Source organism: Struthio camelus, chromosome 3 (assembly GCF_040807025.1).
Source record: "Struthio camelus isolate bStrCam1 chromosome 3, bStrCam1.hap1, whole genome shotgun sequence".
Taxonomy (NCBI): domain Eukaryota; kingdom Metazoa; phylum Chordata; class Aves; order Struthioniformes; family Struthionidae; genus Struthio; species Struthio camelus.
Genome location: NC_090944.1, coordinates 60,025,432 through 60,050,960, shown reverse-complemented (window position 1 = coordinate 60,050,960; position 25,529 = coordinate 60,025,432). Strand labels below are relative to the sequence as shown.

General features: G+C 42.9%; 1 protein-coding gene and 1 long non-coding RNA gene across 2 annotated transcripts in view; one reads left to right on the top strand and one right to left on the bottom strand.

Moving 5' to 3' along the window:
- CCDC162 (uncharacterized) overlaps positions 1–25,529 on the bottom strand; it is a 96,868-nt gene that overhangs the window by 21,672 nt on the left and 49,667 nt on the right. Inside the window, exons 27-36 of the mRNA XM_068936484.1 lie at positions 24,658–24,769; positions 23,335–23,384; positions 21,482–21,658; positions 16,198–16,315; positions 14,859–15,021; positions 12,156–12,294; positions 8,715–8,868; positions 3,433–3,528; positions 2,836–2,991; positions 1,619–1,851 (exon numbers count right to left, since the gene is read on the bottom strand). Of these exons, the coding sequence (XP_068792585.1) occupies positions 1,619–1,851; positions 2,836–2,991; positions 3,433–3,528; positions 8,715–8,868; positions 12,156–12,294; positions 14,859–15,021; positions 16,198–16,315; positions 21,482–21,658; positions 23,335–23,384; positions 24,658–24,769 (1,398 nt within the window). The remainder of the gene's footprint in view (positions 1–1,618; positions 1,852–2,835; positions 2,992–3,432; positions 3,529–8,714; positions 8,869–12,155; positions 12,295–14,858; positions 15,022–16,197; positions 16,316–21,481; positions 21,659–23,334; positions 23,385–24,657; positions 24,770–25,529) is intronic.
- LOC138066730 (uncharacterized) lies at positions 16,971–21,472 on the top strand. Its single transcript, XR_011140166.1, has 3 exons — positions 16,971–17,243; positions 17,346–17,429; positions 21,313–21,472. It is a non-coding gene; the product is annotated as an uncharacterized lncRNA (long non-coding RNA).

Genomic DNA, 25,529 nt, shown 5'->3' with positions numbered 1-25,529 from the left:
ACTCTCTGCATTCAACATACAGGCAGGGCAGGGCAGCCTCTTTTTTACTGACCCTGTGATATTACATAGATCAGTAATGTCTCTTCCAAGTTTATAACAACATAAAAATAAAACTGAGGGGAAGGAACCAGATAAAGCAGGGAAATCTGGCCACCAGGAGGGACTTGTCTATCACCATCGATCAAATAGACCAAGAAACTTTTTCCACCTCCTCCCGTTGTTCCCCTTCATATCTGATCATAGGTTTGCTAAGTGTTCCTGTCTGCTGAGTGCCAAGGCAGACACACCCTTTGCTCTTGGAAGCGGGAGGCGCCATTAGCAAGGCATGTATACCTCATTACATGTTATTGCTTTAATCATGCTGCCTTTTAAACCCTTGATGGCACGACACAAAGGCTAGCACAGCGCTAAGAGGGAAGCAGGAAGCTTTCACCTGGGTAAAGGGACAGATGGGGACATGGTGGATTGGTGGGTACAGTACACCCAGGTGCCACCGTCCCACCAAAGCAGATCACCCGCTACCAAAGAGCTCTTGCAGGTGCAGCTACGACATCTCCTCCTGCTTAAATGCCAGTGTAAGGAAAGCTGCGGGGGGCGGGAGGGCTTGCCTGTCTTCCAGGACATGATAACCACTGAGCCAGATCTCTGGCAGCTGCCACGAGCAAGAGCTGCGGGTGCAGAGCAGCTGGGAGATGCTGAGGCCGTGGTTCTCCCTCAGCTGCCCAGCTGCCACCTCATTGCTGGCTGCACATGCCAAACTCATGCCTCAGCCTCCCAGCCCTCCTGCAAACCATGGGCTCCCAGCATCGGACTGTGGCCCCTCTGATTTGCTGGTAATGCACGGGAGGTAATACCCCAGGATGGCTACATGGAGACTAGGATGGAAAAGTTCCGATACTGGTTCGTTACAAACACAAAAACTTCCTATGGCACATTCAGATTTGTCAGTCTGAAATGTTTTCACTTTGTAGGGACAGGCCCACGTGCATTCCTGCTCCTCTGCTCCCTTGGGAGAGAATTCTGTTTTCTAGCTCTGTCACACAGATTTCATCCTTCCTGTGTCATCCCGGTCCTTCACTTCCTTTTTTGTGTTTTGTGGGGACAGGGCTTTTTTTAAAATGATGTTCCATTTTCTGCTTTCAGAAGGGCCTCTCTGATGGAAATTTCCAATTCTCCATTCTCAATTGTTCAGAGTTGAGCCAAGTAGCAGGTTAGGAGAAATTCTGCTACAATTAAAACTCAGGTAACAGGCTTCCAAAATTTCCATTTATTAAAGTACTTTATTTAACATTGTTTAGGAAGCCTAAAATACAGAGACAGGCCCCATGACTGAAAAGAATGCACTTGGAAAACATCATTAGCAAACAATTTGAATAGGCATTACAAGAGGGGGAAAAAAGCAATACTGAAACAAAGAAACAAAAAGCAGCTCACAAGCCTTTTGAGAAAAGCCAAATTACCAGGATAATCATAAGCAAAACTAAAGAAAGGTAGAAATAAAAAAAATGTAAGTAAAAGAGGGTGACAGGAAGAAAATGGTGTGGAGAAGGCAGAGACTTTTCTCATTTTTCATCTTTTCAGTCACACTGGAATACTCTTGCATCCAAAGGTAACTTACCCATATTGCTCACAAAACTCTTTGTAGAGAGGAACTGTATTGATATCCTCAGTCCTCAATTTGAGTCGACCCCATTCTGCCTTTAATATTTCCAGTTGCTTCCACAGTATTAGAAAAGATCTCAGCAAGTTACATGATGTGACTGGATCATGATGCCTCAGCAAAACTCTGCAGGTCTTTTTCCTGCTCTGCAACCAGTTAGCACTTGAGTCCATTATTTCTGCCAAATTCTCCTGAATTGCACAGGAAAATACTTTGCTTCAAAAAGCTATGACAAACTTTTCACATACTCTTCTTTGCTTGATAGCATCTCATGCAATATACAGCGGAGGGAGACATGCAACAGGCTATTGCACAGTAAGAACTTGCAGTTGGCCCTTTTACACCAGTGTCTTTCAGTACAGGAAAAACCTTGACTACTTTTTGACTGCAGTGAGTACTCACATACAGCAGAGAAGATGGGAATAAAAACACACAGTTAAATCCTTCATTTTATTGCTGCTTTCCTCAAGCAAATAGCTTCAACAGCAACACTCTCTGCTTGTTCTCTGACTAAAAGTACCTTCTAGGAATCAAACTTTTAGCTCAGATTTTGAAGGAAAATAACTTTAAAATAACTAATTGTGTCCTCTCCACCCATTTCACCTTGCAAATTTATCACTGTATCTGTTTTCCATCTCAAACAATTCGAATCTCTGCCCACACCTTGAACAAGATCTTTGTGTAGGCTCTGCCAGGTCCCAGGTGTCCCCCAGCAACCATTCCTCACACACACATCCACAGTGCAAATATTCTGGGAGGTACAGCCTGGAGTTACCTTGCCTCTCCTTGACTAGATTTGTTCTTAGACAGTGGCCAGGCTGTTGCTTTCCCCTCTGCACTGAGCAGCTCTTGCTAAAGAAAGAGCTGGAGTTCTTGCCTCCTAAACTTTGCAAGGCATGAGGAGAAGTCAGGAGAGCCTCCGTTTTCTCCAGAAGTCTGACAATACCAACAGGCCCTTAAGAGTCATCTATCACAAGGGTTCTCTCAGGAGCACTGACAGCGTATAGGAAACAACATTGTTTTCTTTGCTTATCAGATGGCCAGGAGTAGGTTAGGTTATTACAGCGTATCTCAGGACCAGGTCTCTTATGTTCACAGAGATTTGTCTGCAAAAAGTAAAACGAGTTCTGCATAGAAGCTGTACAACCCCAAATGAACTGAGCTGTCAGAAGTACCTGCTTGCTCTTAGCTAATGAAGCTCGGCAGTCAGCGTGATCTTCCACAGCACAGCCACAGCTGTTCTGCAGTACATCCTCCATGAGCAACTGCATTGCAGCCAGCTCCCCATGAGCAACTCTTCGGTCTGCATCACTCAGGTCACATAGGCACAGCTGGGGAGGAAGAGAGAGTCTGTGACGTTCTGCGTTGCTCAGAGCGCAACAAGTAATAGCAAATCTCAGCTATTGTGTCCACAGGTCTTTGTGTGTTATCAACACAAATGGATTCTAAGCTTTTAGCACCATACTCCTAAAAAGCATATGCCCATGCATAAGAAGTATTTGATTCCCTAGTTCTGCCACACTAGGAAAATGACAAGCACAGCTTCATTATCTATACAAACGCTCTGCTTGGCTAACAGCAAGATCAAACACAATGTAAATGGTATAACAGGCTTTTGGACAGAAAAGGGGGAGATTCTTTTTGTTTACTCCTGTTCTTCAAAAAACAGAGACAGGAAACAAGGTAGCCTTAGCTTGTTTTCCTCCCACATCTTAGATTCATCGTGTCTTCCTGTCTTTGGATATAAGCTCAAGGCTGCTGTCTCACTGTACCTGCATGTTGTAGCTTATATTAATCGTGTTGTTGACAGTGACTGGAAACAATCCTCCATCCATTAGGAATGTCCTCCATGGAAAATGCATGAGTGTCTAAAAGAATAGAGACAACGGTTCATAAATAAAAGCAGCATTCAGACAGTTATGAGAGTCCCATCTAATCTGATCAGGAAAAGGTAACTCAGAGGCCAAGCTGCTACTTGATTTGTGATCCACTCTGCCCTCACTTCAAGAGCAGGTCACATATTGGAAAAGAGAGAATCCTCTATTATTATTCCTTGGGGAAGAAGCACTAAGATACACTCCAGAGCATGTTTCCTACCAAGGTGCCACGTCTGGGCTACTCTAGGTGAACCAACAGTGGCTAATTAGCAGGATGGGACGAAAATGAGGAAATATGAAGTTAGAATGATTATCTAGAAATGTCTGTTACCTTGAAACATGCTAATACCACCAGCAAGGCTCACCTTTACAAGGCTCACCTTTACTTCCCTTAACATTTGACCAGCCTTTTTTTTTTGGTCAGTGCCATCAAGGTGCCTTTCTAGCATGTAGCATGCAGCACTGTGTAGCTCTACAGCTAAGAAAACAGTACCTAAGTTCCTTACAAACATCTATGACAGGCATGGTGGGCAATCAAAACTGCTGCTAGGTGAAAAGAGAGCTCAGGAGGATAATTACCCCAAACTGAAAGTTAGTAGAAGCATCAAAACTGGAGTCAAGGTAGGCAAAATATTCCAACGCATATAAATTTCACAGAATCGTTTAGGTTGGAAGGGACCTCTGGAGATCATCTAGTCCAACCTCCCTGCTCAAGCAGGGTCACCTAGAGCATATTGCCCAGGATCACATCCAGACGGGTTTTGAAAATCTCCAGGGAAGGAGACTCCACTACCTCTCTGGGCAACCTGTTCCAATGCTCAGTCACCCTCACAGGGAAGAATTTTTTTCTCAGGTTCAGATGGAACTTCCTGTGGTTCAGTTTCTGCCCATTGCATCTTGTCCTGTTGCTGGGCACCACGGAGAAGAGGCTGGCCTCATCCTCTTGACACTCCCCCTTCAGATACTTAGACACATTGATCAGATCGCCTCGCAGTCTTCTCTTCTCCAGGCTGAACAGGCCCAGCTCTTGCAGTCTTTCTTCATAGGAGAGGTGCTCCAGCCCTCTAATCAATCATCTTGGTAGCCCTCCGCTGGACTCTCTCCAGGAGTGCCATGTCTCTCTTGGACTGGGGAGCCCAGAACTGCACACAGCACTCCAGGTGAGGCCTCCCCAGGGCTGAGGAGAGGGGCAGGATCACCTCCCTCGACCTGCTGCCAACACTCTGCCTAATGCACCCCAGGAGACCATTGGCCTTCTTGGCCACAAGGGCACACTGCTGGCTCATGTTTAACTTGTTGTCCACCAGCACTCCCAGGTCCTTCTCGGCAGAGCTACTTTCCAGCAGGTCAACCCCTAGCCTGTACTGGTGCATGGGATTATTCCTGCCTAGGTGCAGGACCTTGCACTTGCCTTTGTTGAACTTCAGGAGGTACCTCTCCACCCACCTCTCCAGCCTGTCCAGGTCCCTCTGAAGGGCAGCACAGTCTTCTGGTGTGTTAGCCACTCCTCCCAGTTTAGTATCATCCGCAAACTTGCTGAGGGTGCACTCTGTCCCTTCCTCCAGGTCATTGAGGAATATATTGAACAAGACTGGACCCAGGACTGACCCCTGGGGGACACCACTAGCCGCAGGCCTCCAACTTGACTCTGCGCCATTCACCACAACCCTCTGAGCTCGGCCATCCAGCCAGTTCTCAATCCACCTCACTGTCCACTCATCTAGCCCACACTTCCTGAGCTTACCTGGGAGGATGTGATGGGAGACAGTGTCAAAAGCCTTGCTGAAGTTCAGGGAGACAACATCCACTGCTCTGCCCTCATCTACCCAGCCAGTCATCCCATCATAGAAGGCTATCAGATTGGTCAAGCATGATTTCCCTTTGGTGAATGCATGCTGACTACTCCTGATCACCTTCTTGTCCTCCACATGCTTAGTGAGGACCTTCAGGAGGAGCTGTTCCATCACCTTTCCAGGGATGGAGGGGAGGCTGACAGGCCTGTAGTTTCCTGGCTCCTCCTTCTTGCCCTTTTTGAAGACTGGCGTGACATTGGCTTTCTTCCAGTCCTCAGGCACCTCTCCTGATCTCCAGGACCTTTCCAAGAGGATGGAGAGTGGCGTAGCGATAACATCCGCCAGCTCCCTCAGCACTCGTGGGTGCATCCCATCAGGGCCCATGGATTTATGGATGTCAAGTTTGGACAAAAGATCTCTAACCTGATCCTCTTCCACCAAGGGAGAGTCTTCCTTTCTCCAGCCTTCCTCTCTTGTCTCCAAGGTCTGGAATTCCTCAGGACTGGCCTTAGCAGTGAAGACTGAAGCAAAGAAAGCATTCATCAACTCTGCCTTCTCTGTATCCTTTGTTACCAGGGCACCCGCCCCATTCAGCAGTGGGCCCACGTTTTCCCTAGTCTTCCTTTTGCTATTGATGTATTTGAAGAACCCCTTCTTGTTGTCCTTGACATCTCTTGCCAGATTTAATTCCAAATGGGCCTTAGCCTTCCTTGTCGCATCCCTGCACACTCTGACAACGTCCCTGTATTCCTCCCAAGTGGCCTGTCCCCTTTTCCACATTCTGTACACTTCCTTCTTCTGCAGGAGTTTAGCCAGGAGTTCCTTGCTCAGCCATGCAGGTCTCCTGCCTGCTTTGCTCGACTTCTTCCTCAGAGGGATGCACTGATCTTGAGCCTGGAGGAAGTGACGCTTGAATATTAACCAGCTTTCTTGGACCCCTCTTCCTTCTAGGGCCCTACCCCAGGAGATTCCCCTAAGTAGGTCCCTGAAGAGGCCAAAGCTAGCTCTCCTCAAGTCCAGCATTGCAATCCTACTCATTGCCCTGCTCCCTCCTCGTAGGATCCTGAACTCCACCATCTCATGGTCACTGCAGCCAAGGCTGCCCCCAACCTTCACATCTCCAACTAGACCTTCTTTGTTTGTTAGGACAAGGTCTAGCAATGCACCTCTCCTCGTTGGCATCTCCACCACCTGGGTCAAGAAATTATCATCAATCCTCTGCAGGAACCTCTTTGATTGTTTGTGCCTAGCTGTGCTGTCTTGCCAACAGATGTCAGGGTGGTTGAAGTCTCCCATGAGAACCAGGGCCTGTGATCATGAGGCTACTTCCAGCTGTCGGTAGAAGGCCTCATCGACGACTTCCTCCTGGTCAGGTGGCCTGTAGTAGACCCCCACAACAGTGTCACCCATGTTACCCTGCCCTTTAATCCTTACCCATAGGCTCTCAACTCGCTCTTCATCCACCCCGAGGCAGAGCTCCATACATTCTAGCTGCTCCCTCACATAAAGAGCAACTCTACCACCTCACCTTCCTGGCCTGTCTTTCCTAAAAAGCACATAGCCATCCATGACAGCATCCCAGTCACGTGAACTATCCCACCATGTCTCTGTCACTGCAATGAGATCATGGCCCTGCAACCGCACACAGATCTCTAACTCTTCCTGTTTATTCCCCATGCTGCGTGCATTGGTATACAGGCATTTCAGAGAGCCAGTCAAGCATGCAAGCTTCCCAGGAGAGGTGCAAGAGAAGCCTCCATAGCCATGTTGCATGCTGTCTCTCCTGGCTGTATGTACCCGCTGGAGGCATCCTGACTTGAGCGGTGTTTTACTGACTCTCCTGCCACTATACCACTCCCCTTCCCGCATCTTTCCGAGGTTAAGGGCCTCCTCACCAGGCCGGCCAAGCTTGCGTGTTGGCAAAGACGCGAGTGCCCCGCTTCGTGGGGTGGATCCCATCTCTCCCCATCAGTTGTCGCTCTTCAAACACGGTTCCGTGGTCATAGACACCAAAGCCCTGTTGCCAACACCAGCGGCGCAGCCAGCTGTTAACTTGGAAAACTCGTCTACTCCTCCTCCTGTCCTTTCCCCTCACAGGCAAGATTGAGGAGAAAACAACCTGGGCTCCCAGACCCTTCACCACCATTCCCAGAGCTCTGAAGTCCTGTTTGATGGTTTCCAATTTGCCTTTCGTGTCATTAGCACCCACATGGAAGATCAGCAGAGGGTAGTAGTCCGACGCGTGGACAAGCCTTGGCAGTCTTTCCACGACATCTCTTATTCGAGCCCCTGGCAGGCAGCTCGACCTGGGGCTGCCCCTGGCAGCTCGACTGAGAGATCAGGTCGGCAGATAGGTGCCTCTGACCCCTGCAGCAGGGAGTCACCCACAACAATCACTCGCCGCTTCTTCCGGGGGCTCCTGCACGGCACAGGGTCTGCCAGGCCAGTTGCCTCACTTGGAGCCATGCCCAGCTCCTCCTTGGCTTGGAGGGCGCTAAACTTGTTCTTCAAGGGTAAGTCTTGAGGAGGAGCAAGAGCCTTTCTCCTTCTACGAGAGGTCACCAGTTTCCAGCCCTCTTCAACAGCGTTGTGATGCACCTTTACACATGGTGCTGAGCCCTCTGACAACTCCGCTGCAGTGGGGGCAGGGGACTCCCGGAGCTGCACAGTCTCCGAGAACGCCCTGTCAATCTCCCGCTCATCCTCTCGGATGCTACGCAGCCTACTAACCTCCTCCCGCAGCTCCTTTATCTGGTGACGCAACTGGTCAACCACAGCACACCTCATGCAGGAGAGCTGACTGTCAGCCCAGGCCTCGCGGAGAGGCCCCAGGCACTCCCTGCAGCCTGACACCTGCAGAGCTGCTTCTGCTGTCCGAGGGTCTGTCTGGGTTGAAGCCTCAGACACAGCTGATGCAGCACCTCCAGCAGCCACGGGGGAACGTGCTCTGCGGCGTGTCATGACCATGCTCCGGGGAAGGACACACCACTGTGCAAAACGGAGAGGTGCCTTCTTTGCCTTCTGGCGCCCTTCTGCGCAAATTGCTGCGCAAACTGCTACGTCTGTTCGCTGCCTCTGTTGGCTGCGCTCACTGAGAATATCACTGAGAATAATTGCATTTTGGTAACATCAATGTTGTGATTACATTCCATCTTAAATTTTTATGATTCACTGATGTAGAGAACTTTCTCTAGCACCCCAAACGATTAATTTAGTTAATTAGCCATGATCACAGGAATTATTTCAATTAGCTATTAGCTGTTAGGTTCTTTGCACCGTAGAAAGGAAGGAGTGAGCACCCAGAAAGAACTTCAGTGTACTTCCTTCTCCAAGGAGCGCAGTGCAAACAGAGGCAGAGTGCCTGTGAGAGTATGTTTTACTCACCCTGCAGCTTTGAGGATCCAGAAGCTGTGGGAGCCTTAGCTGTGAAGCAAACGCACTCTGAATCACAGAGTTACTCAGTGGAGGCAACGCATGGCATATCCTGTCTGTAACGCTCTGGTAGGCTGAAACATTCCCAGAGGACAAAAATGTCTCCCTGAAAATGAATCAAATTATTGTATTAAGAAGTATGATTGCTTTGAAATTCTCCAAATGTTCCATAACAAAATCAGTTTCTCATCACCATGACTTGACATGACCATGCCAATCTGTGCAGATTGTACAGCCAGTCATAGCTAAGGTGCTGTGTGTGAACTGAGTATCTGCTGATAGCAGCAGATATAACAATTAAAAACAAACGTTGATGATGCAGATTTATTTGTGAAAGTACATCTTACTAGGGCTACTTAAAGCCAAACATATGCTTGTGCTAATGGAGAGATGCTTGGGTAGCTAGCAGACTGGATAATAAATCAGGAGATCTACTATTGGTTCCTAGTATCAAGACAATTTCCTCCACAAAGTGGGAAAAACTTAAATTTTCAGGAGATGGTGGTTGTAAACCTTTGGCACCTCAATTTTGGCATACTCAAAGTTGGAGTCCAGAGCTGGATTTAGCAACCCACACTCCCCAGTAATCTTCATGAGACTTAGGTTACAAACGTAGCAAAAAAAGGGCCATACAGACACTCCACAGCCCAAACAAGCGGCAGGAGTGAGTAAACCAGGTAGAGTGCTGCTCTAGCACATATACATTGCTTCTGGGACTGAGCTAGCTCGTAATGCTTGCATTGCATTGTGCTGTGCAATCATACACATAAAGCTACTTTTTACTACACTCTGTGCAACATATCTTTGATCATACTCTGTCCTTCTGAGCTGGGGGACCACAACTGCATAGGCTCTTCAACATATACTTAGTCAGTGATGCAGTGATACTATTGTACATTTCCTACAGGGAAATGATGTACCTTCTTTATTTGATCGCTACCGAGCTGAAATTTTGACAGAACTATCCATTGTAACTCTGAGATTTCACTACTGTTATGGGAATGGTCAAGTCAGAGCCTGTCATTTTATACAGTGGGATTGTTTCTTTTCCCCTGGTTTATCACTGGGGAGTATGGCTGCTAAATCCAGCTCTGGACTCCAAAACTTCACATTTACCAACACTGAACTCCGTCTGCTGTGTTATTGTGCAGCATTCAGTCTTGTAAGGTCCTTCTCCAGTCAGCCCTTGCCCTAGGTTTCCTGAGTATCTTAGTATCACGTACACACTGTATCACCTCAGCTTCAGCCCCTTTTCAAAGTCATCTATGAGTATCTGAACAGCAGAGGAGACAGCTGAGACTCTCGTGAGACTTATCCACTGCAAAAGCCGCTCATTTACAACCTTCTGTTTCCTAAATCTCAACAAATTATGCACAAATGCAATGATCTCCTCAAGCTTCCAATGGCCCTTAGACTCCTTAAGAGCCCTTTTTGAGGCTATTCAAGCTTTCAGGGAACCCAGATAAACTATATCAAACCTTTACCCATGTTTATTAACACCTTCAAAACACTCCAGTATGTTTGAAAGGCACGACTGCACTTTCCAAAAGATATGTTAACTCTTTCCCCCTCCTCAGTACGTCATCTTTGCCCATGCATCCACTTTATTAGTTTCTGCTAATTTGCACGCTACAGATATCAGGTTTGTCAGCCCGTGATTAGCCAGGTCACTGTTGCAATCCTTTTGAGAAGACGGCACCACATTAGCCACCTCCAGTCTTCAGGTATCAAGGCAGTTTTAATCAAGAATGCGGGCACCGCAGTTAGTACTTCAGTCTGTTTTGTTTTTTTTTTAATCCTTCTATTCTTGCAGAATTATTGGGAGAACATCGTCTGGTCCTGGTAATTTATTAATTTTCATTTCAGTCCATTTGTCCCACGATTTCCCCTAGTAACATTTTTATTTGAGGCAGATCATCTGATTGGCCCCATAAAGAAAGATTCTAGTGTGGGAACCTCCTCAAGCTCTTCCACAGGGAATATAGAAACAATAAATCACTTGTAAAAATGTGCACTATTGCCTTATCTTCAGTGAACACTCTTGATCACCTATGGGCCCTACTGACTCTTTGGCAGATTTCCTGCTGCTGATATAATTGAAACAAGATTTATTATTAGTCTTGATGTCTTTAGCAAAATTGTTCCTCAAAATCTTTCCTGGGCTGCCTTAAATCATTTTACTTTTAGCCTGTCACAGTTTATAGTCTTTTCTATTTTCTGAATGAAACTTTAGCATTTAAGGATGCCCTTCTTCTTTAATAATCTGCTTACTCCTGCTGTTTAGCTATGCCAGCATCCTCCTACTCTTTTTAAGTCTTTCTTCACATGTGGTATGCATTTATTTTGTGCCTCCAGTATGTCCCCCAAGAGTCTGCATGCCATCTGTAAGGATTTAACTCCCCTAGCTAATCCTTTTAGATTCTTTCCAACAAGTATTCTCATTTTTATGTAGTTTTGGTTTTTGAAGCTGAGCTCAGCTATGGTGATATTTATTTGGCTTTCACTGTCCCTTCAGGGATGTTTTATGCAAGCACATAATGGCTGCTCTTAGAGAGCAGCTCTTCAACTGTAACATTTTGAACTAGGTCCTGTGCGTTACTCAGAACCAAGTCAAGCAGTTGTTTCGACTCCCCAACCTGGTTGCTTCACAAAACAGACGTCTATTACACCTAGAAATCTAGTCTTTGTATCACGCAACAATGTCTAATCTATGGAGGAGGGGAGAGTTAAAATTTCCTTTGCTTTTGCATACCTTAATCTTGTTTCAGTTCTGCTGAGGATAATCCATAAGTAATTCAAACCACTGTGTGATCATTATCAATAGACAATACGTGGGAGGAGAGAGGGGAGAAAAGGGAGACAGTTTATTTTTAGGAAGTCTTGAAAAGTAAATCTGAGTTTGGTTTCTATAATGGGGTAAATAAATAACACTTTCCAGGCAGGCAAACCTAGATCTGAGTATCCTGGGAGTCTTGTGTCTGCTTCTTAAGTATTCTTTGAGAGAGAAAATGTAAAAACAAATGTAGCTCTTGCAGCAAAACAAAATGATGGACTCGTAAGTATACCTCTGTAAGAGCTACCAACCTCCCTGAGTTAGTAAGCTGTGTATCACAACATAAAGGCGATACAATGCTCAGATAAAGAGCTGTACTCAGATATGCTCTGTTGAAATCCCTCAGTGAAGTATGTGAGGACTCTTACCAGCTCTGGTGAAAAGGAAATTGGCAGGAAGTACATTTCTACGCTTACAAGGCACATTTCATGATCTTGGAGAGAGAAAATTTAAATTAATCTTTCCTACTTTTTTTCTTTCTTGTCAACAAAGGAAGCCTCTTAACAGCATTTTCTAAAATGCTAGTGCTACTCGCACCCTTGACGGGCTGTAGCTCCTACCGTAGCCGATGTCTAATTGCTGCATCAAACTGTAGAAACATGACTTCTCTGTGAATGGCTAGCAGTTGGGCTACTTTGCTGGGATCCAGCGGATTCTGAAGGCTGTCAATCATTTTCTGTATCTCTTGAAGCTCCGTCCCTAGAGTTCCAAGAACAATAAGTTTAACAGATATATGTGAGGAAATGCACATAAAATATATTAGTTCTATATCCTCTTTTTCCCGCCAACTGTTTTGTACTTCACAACTTTTTTCATTTTTCCTCTTTCCCCTGGGAGGCAGAAGGATGCATTTACATCTTTTCCAACACACTACAAAAACATGCTTTAAGAAAACAGATTACAGCAGCTGGAGAGTTATGAGGATATGGTAAGGACAGGGAGAAAGAGGCATAGGAATGAAAAGACACAAGTGTCTCAGAAGAACGGTTCTTTTATTATCCTCATCTATTAAAATAGCCAATTACTATAAAATGCCAACAAGAAAAGTGCTAGACTGCATCTCAGATAGTTATATCAAATTTTCCTTGGATATAACTTTAAGTTTGTCAAAAGGGCACAGAACCAGGTGCTGAAATGGCATTTTGCACACCCTAAAGACCTAAACTGGTTACTACCTGGTAGGAGATACTTCTCCAACTCAGCTGGAGAACTTCTCCAACTGATTTCAACAAAATACTCTCAGGGTCCCATTCTGCAAGTTAGTGAATGTTTTTGTGCTGAGGCTCTGAAGTTTATTCATTTATTTTAATCCTAGCATGAAACTTCTTAAAGTGTCTATAAATCAATATCGTTATAAGAACCCCTGTTCTTACTTGGTATTTGTAAGAAATTTGTGTATAGCACTTGACCTGCTCCCACAAAAGTGATTTAACGTCAAAGCACCTATTACAGAAAACCAATGTTCTCTCTGTCAGTTTGCAGAGACTGCCATCATTTAAGGAAGTTCAATGTTCTGACTTGTGGGAAAGGGGAATTAATTCTGAACAACAGCTACAAAAAAGATCTCTTGGTCAGGAACAATAGAGTTAAGCTGTCTGTACAAAATGTGTTATAGAGACAGCAGAGTACTGAGGACATCATTGTACATATTTTCTGTTTCAAAAGCATGGTAGCTAGGCATACACTCTAGGTATGCCTGAAATTAAAATACATTGTATATGATATTCCTCCTACGTTTGATTGTGTGGTTTCTCATTGATCCCTGAGCTCAGTCTTCTTGTTTGTTTCAAAGCCCATTAAACACGCTAATTTACGTAAGCTTTCTCAGCCATATACAAATGAAGTTATTAATACACACTCAATGGTACAACAAGCACACACCACAGAACACGGAGTGCTTTTTGTTAGAGAAAATAAGCCCGTTTCAAAATTAGACATTCATCAGCACAATGTTAAAATAAAAAGCCGTAACAGGTATTTGTGATTCACTGAGTCCTTTCTTCTCTTCTAAAAACATTCCAAGAAGATAAATTCAGAACAGATAATAAAAATCTTACTCATATAAAAAGAAAAATACATGAAGGATCACACAATAATCTTTTATACATTTTTTTTTCCAATTCTTGAAGAATTTTATATTTTTACCTATTTTTCACTGATGTTTTAAAACTTGCTAGGACAGAAGTGAAGCTGTGCAGGTATAGTTTTCACTCCTGAATTGTGCTGAAGCAGTGCCACACATACAGAGAAACACGTGCATTTGTAGGTGCTATAAAAACAGTCCATCTACACAACACACACACACACACACACACACAGAAGCAGCAGGAGGTATGCGTAATGTACCATGTTTCATAACCCTATCTCATTCTACTGCAGGAACAATCCAATGGCTGAAAAACGTTTCATTGTCAAGAGCGTTTTGACACTTGGGATAGGATTATCTCATGTAACTTTTGTTACCTAAATATGAGGTATAAAGTTTAATTTGGCTCCTGCAATACTACTAATAACACTACTTCTACTAAGTAGAAGAATACAGGTGTCTCCAAAGAGGAATTCATCCCTCTCATTTCCAACACATTTTAGCTTGAGATGAGCAACTCCTCTGAAGGTGTCTTTGTAACAGTGTCCAGTGAAAGTGTCCAGTGACACCACAGATATCTAGTTAGTAGTCAGATACCTAACTACTGGCCACTAGAGTAAAGCTAGATAAATCCCATTCCTGCAGTACAGTTTCATACGAGCAGCAGGTCAAATCTATTATGTAAACTGATACTATTTCTGCATTCACACATGTTCATGTAGGACACAGCACACATTTCATCTGTTTTATCCTTTGGAAAGAGAATCGAGTGACAGATTTACTCAGGAAAACAAAGCTTGCCTTTTTTAATCTTCTGGTAAAGATAAAATCATCATGATCTAAACAGATGGCTTAACAGAAACTTTCTAGAGTGGAAGAGCAATTTTTGGGCCATGTTTTCTGTTCCCTTCTGGAGCAGAACTTTCGAACCTTGTAGGTATGTTGCCTTTCTGTGATATTGTGACAGATCTGTGACGCTGTGTGCACAATCTTGAAAAGTGGCAGCCTTCCACCAGTAAAATGGAGCAGGGAAGAGGAAAAATATGACTGGAATTTTCTCATGACTTCATACTCCACTGAACATCTATCTCATACTTGAACTTTCTTTGTGCCTGCCTCAATGTCAGCACTTCACGCTCATTTGGACCCAGAGAAACATGCAGTATTTGTTACTTACCAATCCTTTCAGTCCCTCCCCAGTCCGGGGTCAGAGGCTCTGGGTTTAAGGCATAGAAACAGTTTGATGAATTTCCTAATTGAGCAAAACCCAGGAGATATGAAACCATGTCATGAAGTGCACCAACAATTTCCAGGCTCAGGTGGAGAGCTCTGAGAGCAGCCTGCACACAAGATAAATGCACAAAGATGCTATTCAGATGACAGGCCCTAAGAAAATACACTAAAGTAGCAAATCTTTTTGAATAAATATTATGACTGTAGTGCTCTTTGAAGTCTGTCAGCAGCATCGTTCAGATGATGCCTCAACATTTAGGTTGTCACTAGTGATGGACACTTCCAAAGAATATAACTGTATCTTCACTGAAGAATTATGTTTTAACATCCAATCTACTTTCACACTGAGGGAGGAACTGCAGCACTAAGATGTTGCTACCTACTGGCAGGACATGCTCTGGTTCACTGCTCTAGATCACTCCAGCGCAAAATGAGACCTCCCAAGGAGGGCACTGGGGCTTCCAGGGCAGCGGTCCTTGCTGACTGCATTTGTGACGGCAGCACTAGTTACAGCCAGAAGCTCCGGTTGGGCTCACAACCCCAAATACTAACATCCATCACCAAATTTCTTTCATGCTTAGAATACCAGCCCCAGCTGTCACCATACCATCTGGTGCCACAACTTCTGGGTTAGAAACTGCTATCTCAATATAACCATCTTTTTTACTGTTTAAATCTAGATAGATATGCCTGGCCAGTCTGTTTCCTTTTACTCTACAGGAGGCAGATAAATTAGCAAAAGGAGAACTTGCAATTTCCTTTCCCTCACATTCTCCCCTCCTTCAAATCCAGCTCCTTCACTGACACAGCCACCCAAGTACCTTCTCCTTCCTGTTCTGTCTCCTCAGTCTGGAAGGAAGAGGTAAAAATAATTCAGAGGACATAAAGGTTTACAACTTGTCACTTTTGTGTACACAGGGACAGGGAGAATATATCGATAAACTGGTGGGATGGGTAAGGACTGGGGAATGCTTTTACATATAGGAAAACAGAACACTGAGTGTCTGGGTTTTCTATTAACTACTTTTGATCTTTACATTAAAAGATCCTTCCTTTCCTTTTGCTCCTGTTTCTGTCTCTAAACCAAGAGGACAGAAGCTCTCTCCTTCCTGCCAGGCACATTTCAGCAACTTACTTCCTCAGTGGTACATCCTAGCTACATCCAGATTAAAAACACTGATGTTTACTTCCCTATCTCCAATGACAAGCAAAATTGTAATACGCATGAAAAATTTGGGTGGGCCAGCACCCAGACAAAATCTCCTTGTGTGAGAAGTACTGACCTTCTCCGGAAGCATTTTGAACATAATCAGCACTTCAGAAGGGTGAGGGATGAACCACAAGTTAAGGAAGGTGCGTCCATCTGGAGACAGCAAACAGCGTGGTCGAGGATGGAATGACCTGAGTTATTGCAAGAAGTGAGAGATCTTTACCATTTTGAGACTTATTTCTTCCTGCCACTTTCCAGAAATGTATTTTAAAATGAGTTTGATAAAACTTTTACTTGGAAGTAGGATTTGCCTCTAGGCTTTGGAGCAAGTGTATTTTAGACTTAAAATTATCTAGGTACTATTTCAGGTGTAAAATATACTGCAAACATTTGACCTCAAAAACCTGCTGAATTTGAGAGAAATTTTATCTCTAGCTGATTTTCAACCAAGTCCTAAGACAGGTCAGTTTAGGAGTTTAACAAAGGCACTTTTGAGTCAAGCTCAGTATGGCCATTTACTCTAATGGCCCTAGTGTTATCAAAGTAGTACCATTTATTAAAAATTAACACACAAAGGACCAGGCATACAGAGATGCTCAGCAACGCGCTCTGGAAAGACCATCATCCAAGAGGATGGCCATCAATGATTATCCTGCAAAGTTATAATTGCCCCATCCAAGGCACTGGGAAGGCCCAGTCTCACAAATCCCAGGAGCTTGACGCCCTTCAGCATCTCTGGGAAGCTGTCATGAGTTTTGAAGAATTGTCCCCTTGTTCTTTAACGTGACAGGCAAAGTGGTGGGGCGGAACTGTTTTGCATCATTTCCTGACTTTGGCATTCTCAAAAATAGCAAGTGTTGATTCATGAGCACCACTTCCAAGCCGTGTTAAAAAGATGCTAGTCCCAAAATGGTGACCAAAGCATCTGATTTATAAAGCAGGGGCATGAGATGCTGTCATTAGAGCATTAAGGTTCTCTTCCCCCAGGAACATGCTTTTGCCATGCAGAACACAAGAACTGTAACTTTTGTGCTCCAGAGAGACAGGCAGAGCAAAGCAGCAGACAGGCACTAAAAATCTATATAATAATTTTGAAGTACTCTGTGCCATTACTAGTAGGTAGTCCACTTTTCTTGCCAGAAGATATTAAAATACAACATTTGTTACATGAATAATGGATTTTCCCGTTCTTATATACAATGCGTCATTTCTTGTTTCCAGATAGATGAAGATAAAGGACAATATGCAGCTAGCACATATAGAGATATAAATTCAGCTTGGAGATTACATTCAACTCATTTTGAAGTAAGTTTTGCAGGGTTTTTTCCTTCTTTTTCCTGAAAAAAATAAGGTTGAATGCAAAAAATAGACCTTTTGTTTGGGTGGGGTGGAGTAATGAAAGGTTAAATACTCTGTGTTGTAAGCAAGGAAATTATATTCAGGCAAAGTTTGTTTAACCAGCTGTTCCTGACTAACTTTTGCAGAAGACTGATAAGCACAAATTGTACCCAGGGAAACTGCACAAGTGACATTTTTCAGGGTGAGACTAGTATTCACACTCTATTGCTTTTATTTCCTCTATCTCACATGACAGTACATAAACTGTATTAACAGGGAGAGAACAAGCACGGCAGCTACAGCTTGTCCCAGGGCAGGAGCACACATGCTGTCCAGACGTGCTTCATCTTTTCAGACCTTAGTGAATAAGAATTTCAGTCAGTCCGTCAAAACCGGTGTACTTCCTCATGGCAGTACATACACATCATCACATCGTGTCAGCGGTGGCCTCTCCGCAGCCACGTTCGGCAACGGGGCTACAATGTGGCACAGTTTTTCAGACAGAAACCAAGGACAACCTGCTGCATGCAGAGGAGCCCAGGTGCCGCTTACTCCCACGTCACACAGCTGGTTCAGAACACCATCTCTCAAGAAACAGCTAAAACATGGTTTAGTCCAGGATAAAGCAGATTTTCTACATTACATAAGAAAAATACCCTAAAAAACAAGAACCCTCTCACCCTCCGGTATGCTATAGCTGTTTACACGGTGACTAGTATATTTGAAATGTGTACGGACAAGAGCTATGGCCTAGTTTTCTATGCAAAACCTGGGGACAAAGAAAAAGGCTGGGGGAAGGGAGAGACAGGATGGTACTACTACATAAAAACCACAGCTCTACATTTTCTTCTTTCTTCCTGCTTCCAGTATGTACTTTCAAGACAGCAGGTGCTGAGGGAAACTTTTACTATCTTATGTGAGTTAACACTTCTGCTGCACCTGAGTGCTTCTGCCTTTTTCTGAGGAATATTGTTAATGCTTAGGTAAGCTGGCAGAGGTGGACACAGGGTACTTATCCACAGCCTTCCCTTCATCCCATGGCAGCTGGATCTATACCAGAAGATTGTAAAATTAGGAAAAATGGGGGTTCACTGGACCACCAAATGCAGATGTTTAGAATATGAGCAACTCCTCTGAGGATCCCCAAGGCACTCTGAGGACACAATTCATCACATCCTAAAACAAGAACCTGAAACAGGTCAGATGATTCAGCCCTTTAAAGCACCTCCTGATTATCAGGGGAGCCTAGTCAGATACAGACATCTAAAGTTAGGTGGGAGAATCCAATTCTGAAACATTTTCTATTTATGAAAATGAATCCTTCTTCATATGTATTTCCTTCAGAGTTTTAAAACAATTATATTTTTTTTTCCCCGAAAACCTTTTCATTGTAACTATTCCCATTCTTGCTACTTCTGCGCCTCCCCCAGAATCTCTTCTTTCCTTTTTCTCTTGTTCTTCATTGCATGTTTTTCCCCGTCTTCACTACCTTCCAGTCTTTATCCTCCCTACGTTACCACCACTGTAACTAGCCACCTCCCTGCCAAACAAGTTTCTTCCACTCAGCTGCAGGTCTTTCTTGGAGGGAGGGACAGAGACCATACAACCTGCTTGTCCTCCAAGTGCCTGGCAGCCACAAATGCAGGCACTGAGATTAGCTAAGAAGATAAAGCAATTGAATTAATGTCCTGCTATAACCTTCCTAATGCAGGCAAGATGGAAGCTAAATTTCTGCTTTCATCATAACTAATTGACAGTTGCTGTTTACAAGGTACTTCTAAGCTTCAATTAAATAACAGAAAACGAAACATTAACTGGTAATAATTGATAAAGTGGGGACAAAAAAAGCATAGATGGGTACACAGTGAAGACTGAAAGGACAGGAGCCGGTTTTTGATTAAGCTTTTTCTACAGCTTGTTGCAGTTCTCTGAGTTCACCTTCTAGTGTGAATGGTAATTTCTGTGCCCTATGTAGGGGCAGCTGCAAAAGGTGTGTCACAGCAATGCCTACGCTAACTGCTTGCCCACCACTTTCACTTCTAACTATCTACCTGTAGTAGGTACAGATTTGCTATCAGCTTCTTTCATCTACCAAACGCAGAAAGGCAGCAGGCTAATAGCAAGGGATTTGAAAGTGACTGTTGGCAGGGTCAGAAACTGGTGGTGAAAACCAGTCAGGCTTCTAAGCATAGAGGGAGGATAAAAGGGAACCTCAGAAAATTCAGGGCTATCTTAAAAATAAAAGGGGATACATATGTATATATGTTTATTTTCTGTTTTATTCTAGCTCAGATGTTTCATTTTACAGTGTAAAAGGACAATGTATAAGTGCTTATATTATCCCAAAAATATTTTTGAAGAAGTGTAATAAAAGTCTACAAAGTATTCTAGGGTATTGAAATATTTTCTTGCTAGTGAAAAGCTACAGATCCAAAAGGCACTAGCCAGTAACCAATTAAGGTGAATAATGCTAGAACTTGCTGATATGTATGTTTAATATCCCACCAGAGTCCACGCTCTGCAAGTCTTTCTCTGTCACAAGATGACTACTTCTGAAGGGTACCATGGCTTTGTTCTTTGCCAGATGTCCCCATGAAACTAAGAGTAGCTGGTAGTGCGTTGCATGAACCACAGAAGTATAGGTCCTGCACCCAAACTAACCTCCCCTGAGCGAACAAATCATGTTTGATTTAATCTTGCTAATACACTAGATTAGCAACTGAAACAGTTTCTATGACAATTAACCACTCCCGGTCCTAATCCCAAAATGCGTTCAGTGAAGGAAATGGAAACTGACCCATGTGACCCATGAACCTCCAAGCTGACGGGACCGGGGGTGCAGGGGAGCTTCACCCTGAAAGATAAGTCTAGTAAAATGCTGTGCTCCTAAGCCTACTATTATCTCTTCTGCTACTGTGACCGGAGAAGTCTCCCTATAAAGCTAAGAACAAACCTGCTACAAATGGCCAGTTTACCATTTTTTATAGGGTATGCAGCATATTTCTAAGATGTAGAATATTATAGAGCTTGAAAGTTTCTGAGGGCATCTGAAACTGCAGTCCAAAATACAATGCCTTAGATAACACTTAATAAAAGTAGGTAAATAAAAGGAAGAAAAAAGGCCCACATCCTGATTACTCCCTGGAAACCGGAAACCTGAAGGGCTGCCTCAAGGCTGGTATACCTCCTCAGACCTGTAGCTGACACGCAGCTGAACAACAGAGAGAGGGTAAAAAACTTCTTGTCAAGCATCTTGTCGAACCATGTTTTCTGATTTCTTTGACTTTTAACCACACTCCTAGCCTTTGTTACAAAAGAATTAAAGCTTTTGCTTGAACCTGAATAAATTTTTTTTTTCTTTGAAACAAGATGAACAAGAGCAAAACCAGTGTAGTGAGTGACTACTTCCACATCTAAAAACATCTGCCTGCTGGTGCTGCGCTTGGGGAGCCCAGAGACTTACACAGTGAATACTGCAAATTTGCAGACAGTCAGCGTAAGGGCTTGTGTTGCTAGCCACAAGTTTAGAGGAAGGAGATCCTTGTGATATGACCAAGCAAATATCCATTCTGAAAGGAGCAGATGGTACAGAGTCATTCCCTAGTCTGATGGGCGCCCTTCACCTCCGTTCCTAACGTCTGCCAAGTCACATGCCTGTGTCTAACTTACTAACAGGTTTTAGTTAACTCTTATTAAAATTAAAGGGTAAGGGAACCCTTACTACATAGACTTAATCATTAAAGTAGAGGATTTACATCCTGGAAGTGAGTTTCCATTTGTTTCCCCCTTCCATGCAGTGTTAGAATTAGAGGAAAGCACATTTCTAAAAAATTTCCCTCTTCTGTGGCAGCTTTTGCAGGAGACTCTGTGCACATCCTCTATCCATGAAACTTGCCTGAACACTGGCAGAACAACCTTTGGAATACCATCCTTACACACATGTACTCACCTTTACTTGGCAACGCCCCCTGACTGAGGACTCGAGCCCTCAGGAACACATTTTCAAAGATGTTACAAACCTGGGATCAGCTGCGAGGTATTTCTTTAAGTTTTGCTCCTCTTTTTTTCCTTGAGATAGTCCAATTATAAAGTATTTGTCTCTGATAACAGGGAAATCATCTAACAGGCTTCTTAGGCTGTTGTAGTATGCAATGAGCTGACCTCTCAGGGCATGTTGGGACACACGCTGGTTCAGCCTGAAAAGGCATAATTAAAATACAGTGTTGTGCAGCACGTAATCTGTCCAGAGAAGCTCTCCTGTTGTTGAGCCTAATCTCTTTTCATATGGCCATCTCTGGCATCTTCCACAGCAAAATTTACAAGCTATAAATATGACAATTTTGCCACACTGTGACAACTAGACGGACAAAAAACATGAAAGTGGCATTTACAAAGCAAAGGAAATTTTAGATTTAACACTTTTCACCAGATAGATGTCTTCACAGTGCTTTGGAAATATTCATAAATTAATCCAGCAACCGCTTTGTGGTAGCTATTGATACTTACATTACAATAGGGAAGCTGAAGCAAGAAGAAACCAAGTGACATGAGTTAATTGCAGAACTGGGAATTAAAACAAGACAATGTGACCCTGAGTCAGATTTCATAATCAGTCAGCTGCACTGAAACTCCACTCCAACAAAACTCCGCTCCAGCAAAACTCCAGTCCAACCTGCAAGCTGTCTCCAGAAAACTCAGTCTGGCCTTACCTATATACTCAATACACTGAACCTGGGCTAAAGGTAGTCTGCATTTGCAGTGTGACACAAAGGTATGCAAAAGGGAACAAGAATATTCATGTTGGTGTACACTTAGCTGTGAAGCCAAAGAAAGGGTGAGATGCAGACATGCCATTTTACACATTATACTGCTATACAATGGAATAGACATTATTTATGAAGACAGGGATCTATTCTATTTGCAAAATATGGCTCACTGACACAGTTGCCCTACTTCCAGCTAGCTATTTGCCATCCTCTTTCCCCATGCTTCTCAGATGCATCTCTGCACATCTGAGTATATGAGGAGATGACAGATCTGGATGCTGGCCACATGGCAGATTCTTGTCCAGTCTTCTGACAGAAAGGAACATATAACCCTTATATGGCTTCATAATAGGCTATGCACTCCAGCAGAAAGATGATGCATAAACTAGTCTAGTGGAGTATATCAAGTTAACATGGTCTGTTTCTCAGTGAAAATAAACTAGAAATTGACCATTTGCTTCCCCCCTCCCCCTTAATATATTGGCACACATGCCCTAGGATTTGATCTCCTGCTATTGTGTCCAAGATAAAAGTCCTAGAAACATAAACTTAGCTGGGAATAAAGACTATAAAATACTGAATACTGACATACTAAAGCAGGATTTGGAAAACAGAATAAAAATAGAATCTAGTCCCACTCTATCTGCAACTCCAGTCCCTCCCAAGTTGTCTTACCAACTAGACTGAGTTCACAGGACATTACATCACTACTAGTTCTTTCTCTGATCTATTGTAGATTATTTCCTGTGCAACTCATCTCTTGTGCTGAGGATGTTTATCTGGCATTTCCACACTCTGTTTAGCATCCCATCATCAATCCTTTCTCCTCATACATAGGCTAAGTGGCATATTTCCTGCTCTTCCAGCAACATGACTTGTACTGCCTCTAATGTTATCCTATGGAACCATTGAAAATGTTCTTTTCTTGAGTCTGCAAATAAGAAACTCATAAGTTGTATTAGTCATATGAAAAATATGCCCTCAGAATAAGAGTTTTAGCCATTGTCTAAAATGTCTGTATTAGATATACTAAATGTCATAACATAAATGTCTATACAAGATATATATTGAACATATATTAGATATATTTTATCAGATATACTTACTTATAACAATATTCAACAATGACGTCTCTTTTGAATTTCAGAAGTTCATCCTACAATGAAAGAATATTTTCTTCTTAGTACCATGCGTGTACCACTAATATTCCAAAGCACTTGAAACATTTTATATTAATGTAATTCTTTAAAAAAGGATTATGTACAACATTACAAATATCTCAACTATGTAAGTTCAAAACTGTAATAAGGATAACCATCAAGAAAGATTTTATGACAGATGACAGATTTCGTAAACAGTTATGGAAATCTTGTAAATAAATTCGGAATTATTATTTTATTCAAGTCTGGTTCATATAGTTTTGTTCACAAATTCTGCAAAATTTCCCAAAAGAGTTTACAACTAGCAGTTATTTCTTCATACTTATCCAACTTACTGATCTGGCTAGAAGCTCATGAATATATTAAGCTAAGTTATTTATGCTGATGCTTTTAAAAACAGAATGACTGCTAAGGCTTCTGGGCAGAAGATACTTGCTTTTTACTACCTGGTAAGTTTTTAAAGACCATGCTTAACTTGTAATTTATTCATCAAAAGATACATATTTACAAGCACTTTAACGGAGGATCCACGTTCTCACTTTAATCTAGACGCTAGCTGAAGTGGAACTTTCCAAAAAGTAAAATCTAGACCCATCATAGTATCTTTATAAACAATTGTAATGACCCTCTCATTTTCTAAAATAAAAAAAAAAAAGAAATGGCTAGAAATATTTGTTAAAGATGCCTTCCTCCTCTAGTCTCCATTTTTAGCTAGGCCCACTGTCGGGTGCTTTATATACATAAAAGCCCAGAACAGTTCTGCACCTAGTAGAGTAACTATACTCAGAATTTACCTCCTTACCTAGTTTGGAAATAGTTTAGGAGCAACACTTCTTAGTGTCCACAACCTTAAATGAGCCATATATCTGCAGATTCCTGTAGTTTTTCATGCACATTTTCACGCATGCACATTTTCATGCATGTTTTCTCTCTGTTGTGAGACCTGCAGCAATATCCATGAAAGACCATAGGGAAACAGACCCATGGAAGAGGGTTGAGTACCTTCAAGCTTCCCTAAATTTGGAACTGCCCATCCCTGAGGTGTTTCGTCAACAAAAGAAATCTGCTATTTCCTCCTCTATTACAGAACAGAGCTTTTCACGTTTGCGTTCGGAGTTTCAGGAGGGTGCCCTAATCAAATATCTTTCTCCTTACAGTAACTGCAGAATAAGTATAGTGCTAACTCAAAGAAAGGACCCTAACCACTTTGCCTATGTGCCAAAAATCAACAGTCTCTCTTGAAAACGATAAATCTCCTGACACACTTACAGGGTTTTGCATTCTGCTACCCATGGTTTCTTTCTTCTGAATGAATGCGTTCAGCATCATGTCTCGAGGCCCCAGTTTCTCTAGCTGAATGGAAACAAAAGCTTCTGCAGGCCTAACAAGCAAACAAAAGTACAGCAGCAGGGATGAATCAGATCTCAAAAGGTAAACTGATAACTCCATCTGAACGACTCAAAAAACCTCTCTATGCTAGGCGCAACTTCTCCAACATTCAACTGTTTCCTTAAAGATATATAATAGATGTAAATATACTAGATTTTATGGATCAGCTGCAAGAGGCAAGATGAACTCTGCAGATAGTCTCCCATTCTATACAGCTTTAATTTCAATGCAAGTGAAAAAATGACAAAATAAAAAGTCATTTAGGCAAACTAAGAAAAAGAAAACATTTCTCCTCATAACGATACTATGGTAGTAACAGAAACGGGTGGATCTTGCCTGGGCTCATGCGAACACCATTTTATTTGTATCTTCAAACCACAAGCTGTTCAATCAACACAGTGTTTTCAGTGCTCAACTCCTAACTGGTCAGCACTGAATAACACAAAACTTGTTCTAACTGGGTCTTGTCAGTACCTTGTTAGCACACAACATCTCATGTAAAAGGCAGAAGACCAGGCCAAGGAACTAGTATGTTGGCAAACGAATGCTGAGACCAAGCTCTCTTCCACAAGAGGCATGAGATCATATTTAATTGATGTATTCTGGCTTACTTACTATTTTCCATAATTTTGTAATGTTTTCAAGTGTAAAAGTCACTGATAGTCAGAAACTCCTGAGATGCCTGCATTTCTTCCTTTAAATAACAAGTTATCTCCACAGGATTTAATTTGAAATCAGAGTCCCATTGACAG